A 14,624-nucleotide genomic window follows, 5' to 3' on the forward strand; every position below is an offset into this window, starting at 1 on the left:
AGGCATCTCCCTTCATTTTGAAATTTAAGTGTGTGTGAATGTGTAACGAGCTAGTTGCAATGCCCATGTTGATATTGATACTATGGATATTTGGATCAAACCACCCACTCATAGCCGTAGAGATACCTGGAAATACCAGGCTCTGTACTATCACAGTACATACAAAACACAAAATTTGGTTTATCCAGTATTTGTTTTACAGAAGTAAAAAATGACACTCTGCTAATCAGTAAGGCTAATAAAGATGCCGTTGCCTTGCCAGCACCAAAATCAAGCTTTATGATTACCATTTGTAATTTGGGGCTATTTAAAAGAGTACTCCAGCAATATAGGACTTTAGTATGTCACAGTGGAAGGTTATCTGTCACAGCAGATATTTATGACTTGTCAGAGGAGGAGAAACACCAGCTTAACTGATCAAATAAAAACATCCATTTTTAAAGTTGTCTATTTTCAGACTCTGGGTACATGGTGTGCCGGGACACTGTCATGCTGACATGTGATACCAGAGCTTCAGATTTCAGACTCAAAAAACTCTACAAATGAGGAACAGAAACTGCAGAGATTTTTTATTAAGGGTGCCTTATACAGCTTTTTATCGTTTATTTTATTTCTATTTTCTATGTTTTACTGTTTTTTATTTTTTTGTTCAATATGCGTTTTGTATTTTATTGCTGTCTTTTAACCGAAAAGCACTTTGGTCAACTATGTTGAATGTGACAGCAGATTTTCAGGTTTCCAGTCTTCTGTTGCACCAATTTGGAGAGTCCGTGCAAACTGTAGCCTTAGTTTCCTGTTAATTAGCTGACAGGAGTGGCACCCAGTGTGGTCTTCTGCTGCTGTAGCTCATCTGCTTCAAAGTTTGACATGTTGTTGACAGTCTCTTACCTCTTGTGTGTATATATAGTGATGTGAAACAGTATTTGGCCTCTTGTTTCAGATCATGAAACAAATTGTAATATTAGACAAAGATAACCAGAGTAAATCCAAAATGTAGTTTTTAGATGATGATTTCATTTATTAAGGGGGGGGAAGGAATTCAAACCTACCTGAATTGTTCCCTAAGTCTAATAACGGTTTGGCACCCATGGTAGCAAGAACTGCAGTCAAGTATTTGTTTTTCACATCACTGTGGATCTTTGCACAGTTGTTTTAATTCAGCCTCACTGGACAGTTTTTGAGCATGAACACCTGTTTAAGGTCTTTCCAAAGCAACTCAATCAGATTTTATCATATCATTTTTATATGATATGTTGCTTTTGGAGATCTACCTCATGTTGTCAGGTTTGCACACTATGTTTTCTATTTACTCTGCTTATTTTTTACTAATATTAAAATTTGTTAATTGTGAGAAATATTTTTAAAGAAAAATCAGGAAGGGAGAAAATACTTTTTCATTGCACTGTGTATTTGAGAGATAAAATGCGAAAGAGAGCTAGAGCAACTCCCCCTCTCTCATATTTAAATATTAACTTAAATAATCATGAGTTACCAAGGGCTTTACTAGTAAATATAAAAACAGTTCCTAAAGCCTTTATAAAGGGTGACGTATCAGGAAGTCGCACCCTGTATACATTTCCTAGAATGGGAATTCCACATGACAGCGCTAGCTGCAGTCCTTTGGTCAGAAACCTGTTTGTACTGGTTGGAGAGGGCAATGTGAGTGAATCAACTAAAACAAAATGCAGCAGGAAGGAGTTCTTGCTGATTCACCACTGAGCACTCAGATCGTTTCCCATAACGTGTGACTAACAAATATCTGCTTTTATGGCATTTTCTTTCATTTCTCGAGATGTCTTAGATGATGAGGCTGTGGGGGTTTTTTTCCCCACACATGACAACCCCATCCCAGCACATGCAGATATAAACATAGAGCTAAAGCCAAAGCAGATCCAAAACTACTTGTAGAAGGCTTAAAATGATCTTGAAGTGACCTTCATCCAATCACGAATTTGTGATGGCAGTTGTCATGTGGTCCAAATGCAACATGGCAGCCAAGGCCACCTTACCTAATTATTTTTGGAGCCTGTATGCACTCTAAAAATAAATAGGCAAGTCAAGTCAATAGTTGCTTCCATTTTGAAACACAATACCCTTTGTCTATGTTGATAAAGAGATATAAAAGCCTATTATTATTCAATAATAAACATGCAATTTTTTGGAAATTATATTTCATGATAATGGGTGATGTATGGGGAAGGAGCACAATGCATGTAGTGTACGTTTCACACATTAAGCTGACTCTAAAAAAAACTCAATAGCTGCAAAAGCTCTGCTGGAAATGTCTGTTTCTCACATATGTAGAGGGACTGCAGCACCCACCAGCTCACTCATTCTGGCCTTATTTTTCAATTTAAAGTAAGACCTCTTTTAGCCACTAGGTTTGAACTTTGGTCACAGAATTATCAGTGACTGCAGAGTGCATTACCATCATCATACCAGCCTTAACAAGCAGGCTGCACACAGCTGATGGCCATTAAGTATTTCGCAACTTCTCTGATCTGTGTCCTGTTTACGAAAATGGCGGCCATTTCTGTTACACCGCAGTTTCCAAAGTAGGTACTCGTACACCTGCAGCTAACACGTTACCCATGTTTTCTACTGGATATTTCCCATTACCTGGAGCAGTGATCAGCCTGAACCCACAAACATCTGCTCTGCTTTTACACTGAATGTACTTTTACTAAAAACTGCATGTAAAAAAACAATTTGAGTTCTCTGAAATTAAATAAAAGCTATAGTTTGATGACATTAATTTCTCTTTGGTCAATTTATTTATCCAGCCCAATGAGGCTGTGGTAAACATCTTGATGTGTACGACTTAAATTTCACTGCCTTTAAGAAGTGCTTTATTTGTGTTTCAACATCTATTCTGAATGTCCTTAACATGCTCGTTAAACGCTCTCCTTTTTATAGTATAAAAATAAATAAAACTAAACACTTTCAAAAGTGAAACAAGCAAACACACTCTGGGAACTAAACTAGAACTCAAAAAGAAACAAACAAAACAAAAAACCACATGCATGCAGACTTCCTCTAACCTGGTGGTTCTCAAACTTCTGTTCACACACCAGAATTTTTGGCAGTCAATAACAATTAAAAAAAAATAAAATTTAAAAACTGCCCAGATTGAATTTAACTTAACGCATAAAAACAAACTCTTGTTTATTTCTCCCCAGGTTCTCTGTGTACCCGCTCACATTTGTTCCCCATCACAGTTTGAGAACCACTGCTTAGATCTATCATCACACAGAACAGTCTCACTGGCCGATTAGTCAACGCTAGTGACGCTTTTTTGCCCATTGTTATGGATGAACACATACACAACATCACCCTTTACTCAGACACGTAGACAATAAAACACAAGATGGTCACACACAGGGTAGACTAAATAAAGCGACACTTTCATGTTTACTCGTAGTCGGCTCAGACTCCGTTACAGTGCCTCGCTCGGCCCATCTAGTTTGTTTGGGGGATTTTTTGTATCGTTACACAGAGAAATGCTCATGCTTCATGCTTTATCCTCATTAACAGATAAGGCAGATTTTTACAACACAATTATTTTGTCAACCAACTGACGCATTTTATTGAGCCACTGGTCAACTGAGCATCCAAGTTTTCATTATATTGCAAAAGGTGCCTATTTTCTCTTTTCCACAAAAGAAAACATACAGATAAGTCTGTGTATGTGTAATATATTAATGAAAAAATATGATAAATTTCTCTGTTAACTTAAACTTTAAATCCAGCAGATCGTGTCAAAGTATAACAAGAACCGAAAATAATCTAGAACTGCACTGTTCAGTGCTTCTCAATGATATTCCTTCAAACCTGACAAATCGTGCATGCTGGTAGAATTTCCACTGATACAAGGAAACAAACACGATCCAAAAACGATAACAGAACAAAAATAATTTAATTAACTTAAAGTTAGTCCTCAGAGAAGATGACCTTTTTCCACAGGTTTGGAGGTTCAATGAGTACCATGACTTCTTGTGTATTTTTAACAAGCTAACAATCTGTCAATAAAATGTTGTGTTTAGCTCTTTGGACGACAGTACAACCTGCTTTAGTTCCATCTTGAGAGTCTTTGTAGCACCACATCAAAAAACTATGTGCTGCATTTTCAAAAGTCTATAGGCCCAGTGTGCTTTGGGTTCTGCGTGACATCCACAGTTCGTCAGGAAAATCCCCACTTTCAAACATGTCTTTACTTGGAGTCTCCCAGCAGATGGACAATGAGTTCATATGTGGAGAGGACGATGGCTGTGTTAGGGATTTGCCTAATTAGCTGTGGAATGAGTCCTCTATAAAAAGCTGCATAGCCTTCTTCCACTGCTATTAACCTCCCTGTCTGGAAGAAATACTTGTATTTGCTGCCTTCCTCGCGCAGCCTTGTCCGAATGACCTCTGTGGGGACACACAAGAAGAATTGGAAAAAGTTAACTATTAAGTTTCCTTTTCTCTGACGTTAGTTATGTTGTAATAGATAAACAATGGGTGTGTGTGTGTTTACCGTGTGGGTAGGCTATGCAGGATGCACAACCCTTTGAAAAAGCAGCTGCCATCATGAGGCTGAGGAAGTCTGATGCTCCTTTCTCCTTTTCACCGTTAGGCGAGCTGAACTGCCTCTTGGCGAGGTGTTTCTTCAGTGTCTCATAGATGAGGAAGCAGATCATTGTCTCCGAAATGCCAGCGTAGGACGCAGTCAGGCCACGGTAGAAGCCCCGGACTCCCTCCGTTTTGTAAACATATCGAGCACACTGCAGTGCATTCATCTTCTTCTCTCCTCTGGCTCTGAAAAGTTAAAATAAGCCATGCTCATTAGTGACAAAAATCACATGTGGTGAAGGGGTTAATGGAACAACTGTGGTTTTTTAGTCATCCGTTACAAGTATCACAAGACACCAGATGCCAAGAAATGGAATAAAAAGTTGAAGTCATAATGTGAAGTTACAAAAGAACAATTTTCTTATTGTGTGAATGCTTAGTCAACTGTACAAGGAAACATCATCGAGTTTCCTTATTGGGATGAATAAGCAGCTGGTCTAACCTTGACTGAATGTTGCTTTAAGTTATTAAATCCTCCTTCAACAAGCCGACCTTTGTGCTACAAGATATGAGTTTTCTCTTCAAAGACAGCCTGAACAGACCTGCTCCTGTGACCTCACATGATACTACTGCCCCATACTTGGCAATGCAAATATGGACTCCTCTTCTGCGTGCAGGTCAGTGCGTCAGCAGTGTGTATTTATGGAGCTGGGTCACACGCTCAGCCTCATGCACTGCAGAACCCAAGGACAGTACCAAGAAGGTAGGCTCAGTTTAAAGGTGTCTGTTAAGGTCACGGTATATGGAGTACATTCACACCCACTGAGACTCTGAAATAGGCCAGACCATTTTACACTGATCTGAAACTGAACACTACTGTGTCTAAAGAAAAACTAAATAAATCTTATACATACGAGATAGAAAAAATGAACTGTACACCTACTTTTTCTCCAGCTGCATCCTGGTCTTGACCATCCAGATGGGGTTCATCAGAGAGTTGGTAACAAAAGCTGAAAATAGGAGCAAAATGAGGATATTCAGTATTATCCCTGGACAATAATATATGAAAGTGATCCCATAACAGTAGCCAATGATGGAGCTGTCCACATGATATACAAATATAAGTGATAACATTTTTGAATGTTATCACTGAACTGATACAGAACTGAAGTGTGTTACATTTTACTAATGTTAATGACATGCATGTCAAATTTAGACATCTCACCTGCAACACCAGCAGATGACATGTGTACCAATCCACTATTAGGGACAAACAGCCCATTGAACAGCTCTTTAGATTTCGAGTATGCAGCAAAGTAGATGGCTCTAAAAAACACAGAAACAGACTGTTAAGAACTCTGCACAGAGGCATCAATGTGCTTATTTATGAATGCCTTTTTTTATTTTTTTTAGAAAAGTAAATGTGGTTTCATAACAATTATGTAATGACTCCATTCAGGCTTCTGTGAGCCTTTGACAGTGCGTATCCAGAGCAATCTGTTCCCTGCCCTCTGTGCTTGGCTTCTGGAACAGACAGTCATTGCACCAGAACGAGCTGAATAAGCACTGGGCACAACATATGCCCACAGAGCTGCTCTGAATATCAGCCTGTCTAAGCTGGCCCGGAGAGTGGAGAGACAGTGGAACTACTGAGCAAAGGATAATCCTGTGGTTACTAATTAACCGACAGAGAAAAGTATCTGTACTAATCAATAACCTTTTTCACTTTAACATAGTCCCAAAGTCTATTCGGCTTTTTAGGGCATAAGTATTATGACAATTTCACACTTTTATTGCTGTTGTATAGCAAAGTTTACATTCAACACTATTAGCTCCGGGGAAACAGGAAGAAGTACTGACTCTTTGCTGCCACTAAAAATAGAACAAATGGCGTGTTGTTTCAGAGCCAATAATATCAACATATTCTCACCACAGCATCTGTTAATGCCAAACCTCATTCACAGAAGCTTGTTTATCTTGAGTTTAAACAATTACTAATACATAGGCAGCCCGCCCAGATGAGCAAAACAGCTCAGTCACAAAACTGAGGCAAGGGGCAGACGGACTCGGAAGCTGTTGCCATGACAACGGCTTCCTGTTTATGGACAGTTTGTTTTCAACCACAAGAAGAGAAACATAAACAGGGTCTCCTCCTTTTTGTTTTGGTTTTTTTGGGGGTTAGAAGTTGTGGTTTAAAACACTCTGAAGTGTCTAGACTCATTAAAAACTGCAAACTCAGAAATAATTGCTCCATTTCACTTCCTCTGCTTTGTTTATTGTTTCTGAAAAAGAAAACATCTCATTGTGCGTTTACCTGCCAACAGGAAGTATCACTAACACAGAAACTTTTTGTTGAGACTTGAAAACAAAATTAAAAATGGAAAGAACGAATAATGTGGTGATAGACGAAAAGGAAAAAAAAAAGAAAGATCCACTAACATGTGAATGGTTAACATTGAATTCATTGTACCTTGAAGGGGCAACACCCACAAGGTTCGGACCCAGTCCACGGAAAAGAGATCTTGGTCCCTCTTTTTCGAGAATGGATCTAGAACAGAAGCAAAGGACCACCAGACATTAAAGACAAACAAAAACAAACAAACAAACAAAACAACAACAAACATGCACTGCCACACATGTTAAACTGTCTCCATATTTGCTGCAGCAAGTGTCTGTGCAGGGTTGTTCCAGGTTCTATTAAGGGATTTAATCTGATAGCTGCAATCGTGATCCTGCAATTGCTCCGAGTGTTACACCAGCCCAGTTCACTTGAGCTGGTTCTGCAGCATCTATGCTGAACCCAGTCCATCTGACAGCGTTTCATTTGTCACGTCGACAGTGTTCCCAGTGTTTTTTTTTAAACTCCTTGAAGGAAATGACATTTGATCTCTATGTGACAGTCGACTCTGTGTGGGACTGACCAAAGAGGGAGGCTACAACTTCAGTGTGGGTTACTTTCTGTAATGTAAACCTAGTCACTCAAGCAGGGTCCATGCATTCCATTCAAAACCTCTACTCAGTGAGAAGAGATGTTTATGTCTTACAGCATACGCAGTTTTTATAGCCTACTCCTGAGGCCGACACCAGTCTAGACCTGTTCAGTCCTCGGAGTGTTATATAAAGCTGATGGCACTGTGGTTAAAACCTCCCCACTGGAACTGCTTCTAGTCTTTCCCAGCCTCAAGCATATTCATTAAAGGACCACTTTAATGGATGCCATAAAGACTGGTTTTATCCATATCTTAAAGCTTCATAGAAAAGGACGGTTCTGTCTCTTCAAAAAGCTGATAAAAGGGAGTTAATAGGAGCAGGATACAGTGCCCCTAATCCCCACTTAATATAGGACAGGATTAGAGGCATCGTTTTAAGACTACGAAAGCAGAAAGCAAATGACAGCCTCCCAACCCACTTCCACAGACCACATAAGAACCTCACAGGAGTTTATACAACTATTTGACTCAAATATTACCATACAAACACTTTACATCGACAGATCAGGCAAGCCTAAATACACAAAAGTTGTCTGCCAACATAAGTAATAACAATAATAAAGTACCCAACCTGTTCCAAAGGAACACACTGTCCTAATTTGCAGGTAGGGAAATTCAAATGCCGCAGGGAATGGCTCAGACAGCTTGCTGCAGCTCCATTTGCCTGACATCAACACAAACAAATATCTTACCTTAGGACCTGCAGCAGTCCAGGTGTAACACCCCCTGGTCGGATAACCCCTGTGCCACTCAGGGTGCCTAGTTGAACCTGGAAGACAGGCCGGAGGGTGAGGCCCGAGGACTGCAGCCGTGTCTTCAACACCTCCAGAGGACAGGTCACGATGGCTCCCACTGTGCCACTACACCTGCACATAGAAAAATCAGGATTATTGGCCTTAGGATGTTTAATATTTTGCAGAGCAGAGCAGGTGATGCTTCCTCAGTCCATCTATTCAATGACAGCTAACCTGCTTAGAGTAGTGAGAGTTATTTTTTTGTCAGACTTTGACTGAGTAGAGTGTTTTGGTGACAAAAACAGCTTAAAAGCTTACTGGGCCAAGTGCAATGAACAATTACTGTCAAAGAACAGGTCATTTGCTCTGCTGTGGAAACACTGTGTTAACCCAACACACTTGGCAAAGGAGTTTTACAGCTCAGACTGTTTAATTGCACTTGGAAAAGCGCACACAGTATTCTCAGTCATTTCTGCACAAACTATTTATTTAGGTCTTTATAGCACTCTCTGGTGCATCTTTATTAAATGTGTAACCTTGTCATTGACAAGCTTAGAAGTCTAGAAGAGATTAGATTAAGCTTCTCTATGTCTGAAGGTCAGAGTCAAACATCTTAGCAAAAGTAACGCCTGACCCAGTTGTGCATTCTCCGTTCACTAATCATTCATCCTGCCCTTTTGTAGTTGCACAGAAAAATCTACTCTTGCATAGGTAGACGTTACGTAATCAACAAACACACACATACACACGCAACCCTGTTGAAATAAAGCGTTGGAGGCCCGCTTTGGTCATAACCACAAAGATAAGACACCCAGGGAAATGGATGCAACAGTGCGCACAGTTGATATTACCAGCTCGACTTTAGACATCGAGAAAAGGCTGGCTTAAAAGCTCAGCCGGCATCCCCGCTTTAATGTATAATGTAAATTCAATTTTCATTGTGTTTTCAAGACCACATGTCTATCACTGGGCATTTCACAAGCCAAGATCAGTAAATACCCTAAAGGCCAGCCGTAACAATTTCAAGGGTAAAATGGCGTCATTAAAAAACAAGCCAATGATGTTACACGCGACCTTAACACTAAGCCGATGCTACACGGCTTCTCAATCTTAAATATTATCAGCCTAATTACAGAAAAATATTCAGAATTTGAACAGGTGGTGCTGGCATCGCTAGTATGGATGTACGTAAAGCTTTTCAGGATTACATAACGCAGAAGGACATGACAGAGCTAAAGGCTCTTCTCTCGTGACTGCGCCACAGGCGTCACAAACGAGACGCTTATAGCTCACCGCAACTTCACAATATCGACACACGCTTCACAATGTTAGTTTTTACACCGTGTAAAATTTTAAAACACGATGTTGTCATCCTCAAAAATATTACGACATCCCACAAGTCCAAACGTTTTAACATCCTAATGCTAACTAACGGTAGCTAACCGGCATTAGCAAACTTCTGCACGCTAGCTGACCCACGGGAATAAAAGCCGGGTTTTTCATTGTTCACAGCGGCGTTGCCTGGATTATTAGTCTAAGATATGGATTGGTAACACAAACGTTGCTCGCCTTTTTTATGTAGTTACTAAAAGACACAAAAAGCCCCACTGCTGAAGTGAAAATAGAAACGTGTCCAACTTTAATTAAATGGTCGCGAAATGCCGACACGAGCTAGCTCCAGTTTCTGTTTTAGCATGTTGCGGCTGTGGGCTCTCACATATAACAAATACCTTAAATTAATCATTTTAAAAGTAGTTATATAGCTATTAAGTAACACGTTGCCCAAGCTTCTCGTGTTGTATTAACATGTGAGCTATTAATACCGTGAACGTGAAGCGATAGCATTAATGAGACTCACCCCCCGGCGAAGAGATGCAGCAGCGTGTCTTTTTGTGCCATCTTTTTCTTTGTTTTTTTGTTTTCAGAAGTCCAACATATTTTTATCACTTCTCTAACAAAGTCGCGCTTATACCGAGGAGAACACACTGCTATGGTTTTATGATCCCAGTCTGTTCCAGTTCGTCTTCCTGCGTCCCTCTACCGGCTTGGTGAAGCGACAGGGTGACCTGAAGAGCTGATCGTGCTGACGTCAGAGGGCGGGCTGGTGGGTGTTGTCCGTGACGTAGGCCCACGTGTTCGCCCTCCCTGCGCCTTTGCTTGTTTCAAGTTATTATTATTCAAGTTATTACACAAGTACTGGTCCATAAACTACTGGCATCAACAGCAGAAGTCGATGCCCCCCTGACCGTCGACAGGTTCAATTTAATTTAATTTCTAACTCAAACAAAAACACTTTTGTGTTATTTTTGCTCTTCACTGGGGAATTATAGTTTATGACACACGCCAGTATGATTGTCACTCTGTAGTGGGTGCATAGGTGGAGGTATGCTCTGAAAATAAAAGAGGAATCAAAGTCAGTATAGAAGCAAGGCATAAGACATAAATATCGAACATGCTAATCTGTAAACATATCACAGACCAGTTATCTAACATTTACTACCTCAAGCTTCTGCACATGTGCCTGTAACGAGCCTGGAAAGAAGGAGATAAAAAGTAAAAACACCAAGTCTTTATCAACAGGAAGACCTCTGTGTTAACTCAAGACAAAATATCACTTAATGGCTGTACACTATAGATATGCAGCGTTGTGGCATGAGCCATCCACCCATGTTATAGTGTGCAGTAATACTTTACTGCAGCTGTTCTTACACTGAGGACATCTAGGTCGCAGAGAGAGTTTGTAACCTTGTTTTGCAACTTGCAGGCTGTTTGTCTGTGCAACAACATCTGTCTCTCTGCCGCAACGTCGTCAAACCAGACACACTGGCACATTTTGTCATGTTTTAAATTGTAACAATGCTTTTGCCAACCTGTATTGACATGTTTCTGTTATTGACGTGAGAGCACTGACACTCGACCTTAGCTTATATTTACTATTTCCATGTTTTTTAGTCTTATTATTATTATTTATTTATATTTATTATTATTTCATTTGGGTTATCAACAAATCACGCTAACTTTGATTGGAAGCAAATGAGGCAGCCTCTGGCACAAGGTGCCCTGGAGATCATGTCACTTCCTACATCTAATTTCCCAGATAAATATATTTTTTTGCTATGCTGAATTTATTGGAAAGCCTTAGTTTTTTCACGTCTGTTACCGTTTCACAGTTGGGACCCAAGAGAAGTTAGATTAATCAGTTTTCATTGCACAAGCATAGATTCAGTCCAAAGTGCAGGAACACAGGGACACATTTGCATAGGAACGTTTTGTTTTTCCTCTTTCATGTCCTATAAATCATCTTCTGGCCTATCCACTTTGGCAGGTAGAGTGTTAAAAGGGTTGTGCAATCTGATACTTTGAATTAGAATGAGTCTCATTAGAGAAGTTGTTTTTTTTTTCTAAATCAAAACCACCAAAGTGTTTTTATGGTTATTGAAGTACTGCGAATGCTGACATCAAGTGACCAGTTGCGATAAATGCATATTTGGTGTGGTTGTTCATAGCTATAAAAGCTGTGTTCGCTTTGATTTCTTTATTTCAGGTTTTTCTAATCAATTTTACTTTAATCTTTAAAACAGGTTGTTCACTATCACACTAACATTTCTAGCATTTCTAAGCATTCTAAGCACAAATCACTCTTCTTTTGTTGCTAAAATATAGGTATGTTATGTATAAAAAATTTAATTGAATTAAAACCTCTACACGCACTGAAGGGTCTTGGTTTGTGCATCAAAGAAACAGTCACAGGCATCGGAGACTGATGCAATCTTGAAAGTTAAATCCCACCCACCACTCCCTGCCCCCGACCTTACTGGTTTTACCCATTACCATTTAAAGCACTCCCAGTGTGTTTGCTTACCTTTTTTTTAAACTTGTAAACTAGCACCTAAATACTTCTTAAAGTAACAGAAGTCAAATATAATAATATTAAAGAAAATTGTGAGAATCAGAGTATTATTTATTTTCGTTATTATATTTTCTTCATTATAATGTTCAAAGAGATTGTTATTCTTAACCTGAATTTTGGTAGTTTTTGGTCATTAATTGTTTTCTCGTGGTTTTAACTGTGAAATTTCTTAAAACATAAAAGGCCTAACTAATAATTTAAAATAAATGGAATATATTAATTGGTATTTATTATATGAGGAATAAAATAAAGGCTGTGAAATGTGGTAGGACATTCAGTGTCAGAAGCCACAAAGTGTGGCTCTGCATCTCACTGGCATTCACAAGACCTTGTGCTGTTTATGTACCTAAAAGTTGTGGGTCAAAGGATTCAGTTTGTAAAAGCTAATGTTCCCCATGGTCTTTGTATAGTATGGCTAAAATCTTTCAAGTATAATTCAGCTCAGTAACTTAGCTTTAAATGAAAAATTTTAGGAGAGGCTTAAGACGTCCCCCATCGTTTATCATATACAGTATGTATGTGTGTGTGGATGTGCTGGATTCTACCAAAAGTCCAGTGTTGAGCTGTGGCAGCATTCTCACCAAGGACAGGACAGTGGATCACATAAGCCAGTGTCTCAGATCTTTATAATGGCATCCTGTTTTCTAAGACTTTAGACAATCCATGAGTCATCTTGATGCATTCTCAATCATCCAGGAAAGTAAATCTCCAAAAGTTGAATCTGTTCATCTGGACGTAGCGTTTTGTGGGAGAAATGTTTCGTCACTCATCCAAGTGACTTCTTCAGTCTCAGCTGACTGCAGGTTTCCCCAAACCTTATAAACAGTACATTTGCATAATGACTGAAACCAGCCCACTGAAGGAACAATGGGCTGGGAGGTCAGTTCCTTAATCATAATTATGCAAATTCCCATGACCATTGATCAACAATCACTGACCAAAACCCACTGATCAAAGAACACTGATCAATGGCCATGAGTACCATTCACAGAGAGTTGGGGAATGGCTGCAATCACAGCATTGTAAGATGGCGAAAGATGTACCCTTAGGCCCCTCCTCGATTCAGAGATGGTCTTTCCTTTTCACGTAAATGGCCTCCTTGACTCCGGCGCTCAAACCAGCGTTCTTCCCTGTCCAGGATGTGTACATCCTCATCGTTGAAAGAGTGTCCACTGGCCTGTAGGTGTAAATAAACTGCAGAGTCCTGGCCTGATGAGGTTGCTCTTCTGTGTTGTGCCATCCGCTTCGCTAGAGGTTTACTGTTTATAAGGTTTGGGGAAACCTGCAGTCAGCTGAGACTGAAGAAGTCACTTGGATGAGTGACGAAACGTTTCTCCCACAAAACGCTACGTCCAGATGAACAGATTCAACTTTTGGAGAAATCCATGAGTCACTTTCTGGATCTCTCAGGTTATGCAGAACAAACCTCTTTATTCTTCTTCATATCTATTCTTATCTAACATCGCATTGTCATAGTTTACAATCTTAATTTAACTTAATTTAACCATTAATCTTTAATTTAACTTTGAGATTAAAAACTTTTTAAACACTCTTTTCTGTCTTAGCTCATATCTTGAATTGCCTTGTTGTTGAAAGCTTACACAAGTAAACTTGTTTTTCTTGTTGTTACACACAGGTGCTTTCCATTTATCCGGCTGATAAGACTTCAAATCTGGTCCAGTGAGGTCACAAAAGTCTGTGTACTTAGTACTAGAGTGCAACACGTCCTGCCACAAAAACAAAAAAGAAAGACAAAAACAAAGAAATACACAAACAAAAATACTCTCAATCTTTAGCCTTGATGCAGTCATTTGTAATTAATATCATTAATAAAGGCTTGTGATATCCATGTCTCCCAGGAAGCCATCGCAGTGTGACATTAGCTCAACACGCATACTTCTCTCTGAATCAGCAAAATGGAATTCAGCCATTATTAATGTCATTATATACACTCATGTTTTCCACCTTTTCACTCAAATCAGTCCCATCTGGAGGCCAGCACAAAAGAATACAATCAAATATCCCGCTTGTAGTATTTTTACCTACTAGGCATAAAAAGTACAGCACTGATGGAATACTCAAATCAAACTGGGAGGACATAAGTGTTCTTTCATATCTGCAAGTCATTTCAGTAATTTATAAGAATAGGATTTATTTTTAAACTCTCTGCCCTTCACTGTTTTGAAACAACAGATCTGAGGCAAGGACATCCCACTTTGCAAAAGCCTAAAACTAGAATTCAAGGAAAGGAGACAAAGATGTATAAATGGAGAATTTACAAAAAGGAAAGAGATGGGACTGTTTCACAGCAACTATCTTAACATTAAACAGAGAAACCCTAATTAATGACATAAATCAGGCCTCGAGGGCCGGTGTCTTGCAGTTTTTAGATGTGTCCGTGATCCAACACAGCTGATTCAAATGGCTAAATTACCTCCT

The 14,624-nt window shown here is 39.4% G+C and overlaps 1 protein-coding gene across 1 annotated transcript; it reads right to left on the reverse strand.

The window, feature by feature from the left end:
* Positions 1-3,322: 3,322 nt before the first annotated feature.
* slc25a33 (solute carrier family 25 member 33) lies at positions 3,323-10,379 on the reverse strand. Its single transcript, XM_031726471.2, has 7 exons — positions 10,134-10,379; positions 8,234-8,407; positions 7,022-7,099; positions 5,777-5,877; positions 5,495-5,561; positions 4,517-4,797; positions 3,323-4,410 (listed from the first exon to the last, which is right to left on the reverse strand). Exons 1-7 carry the CDS (start codon positions 10,172-10,174, stop codon positions 4,211-4,213), a joined length of 942 nt encoding a protein of 313 aa, XP_031582331.1. The 5' UTR covers positions 10,175-10,379; the 3' UTR covers positions 3,323-4,210.
* Between the last annotated feature and the right edge of the window lie 4,245 nt (positions 10,380-14,624).

Source organism: Oreochromis aureus, linkage group 20 (assembly GCF_013358895.1).
Source record: "Oreochromis aureus strain Israel breed Guangdong linkage group 20, ZZ_aureus, whole genome shotgun sequence".
Classification (NCBI taxonomy): Eukaryota; Metazoa; Chordata; class Actinopteri; order Cichliformes; family Cichlidae; genus Oreochromis; species Oreochromis aureus.

Bases quoted from the DNA above. Each gene is read 5' to 3' on its own strand.
- slc25a33 (XM_031726471.2), bottom strand. From the start codon at position 10,174: ATGGCACAAAAAGACACGCTGCTGCATCTCTTCGCCGGGGG. The intron at 5,562-5,776 runs GTGAGATGTCTA...TCCTATTTTCAG, and splicing joins GTCATCTGCTGGTGTTGCAG to CTTTTGTTACCAACTCTCTG. The intron at 4,411-4,516 runs GTAAACACACAC...GTGTCCCCACAG, and splicing joins CTGCATAGCCTACCCACACG to AGGTCATTCGGACAAGGCTG.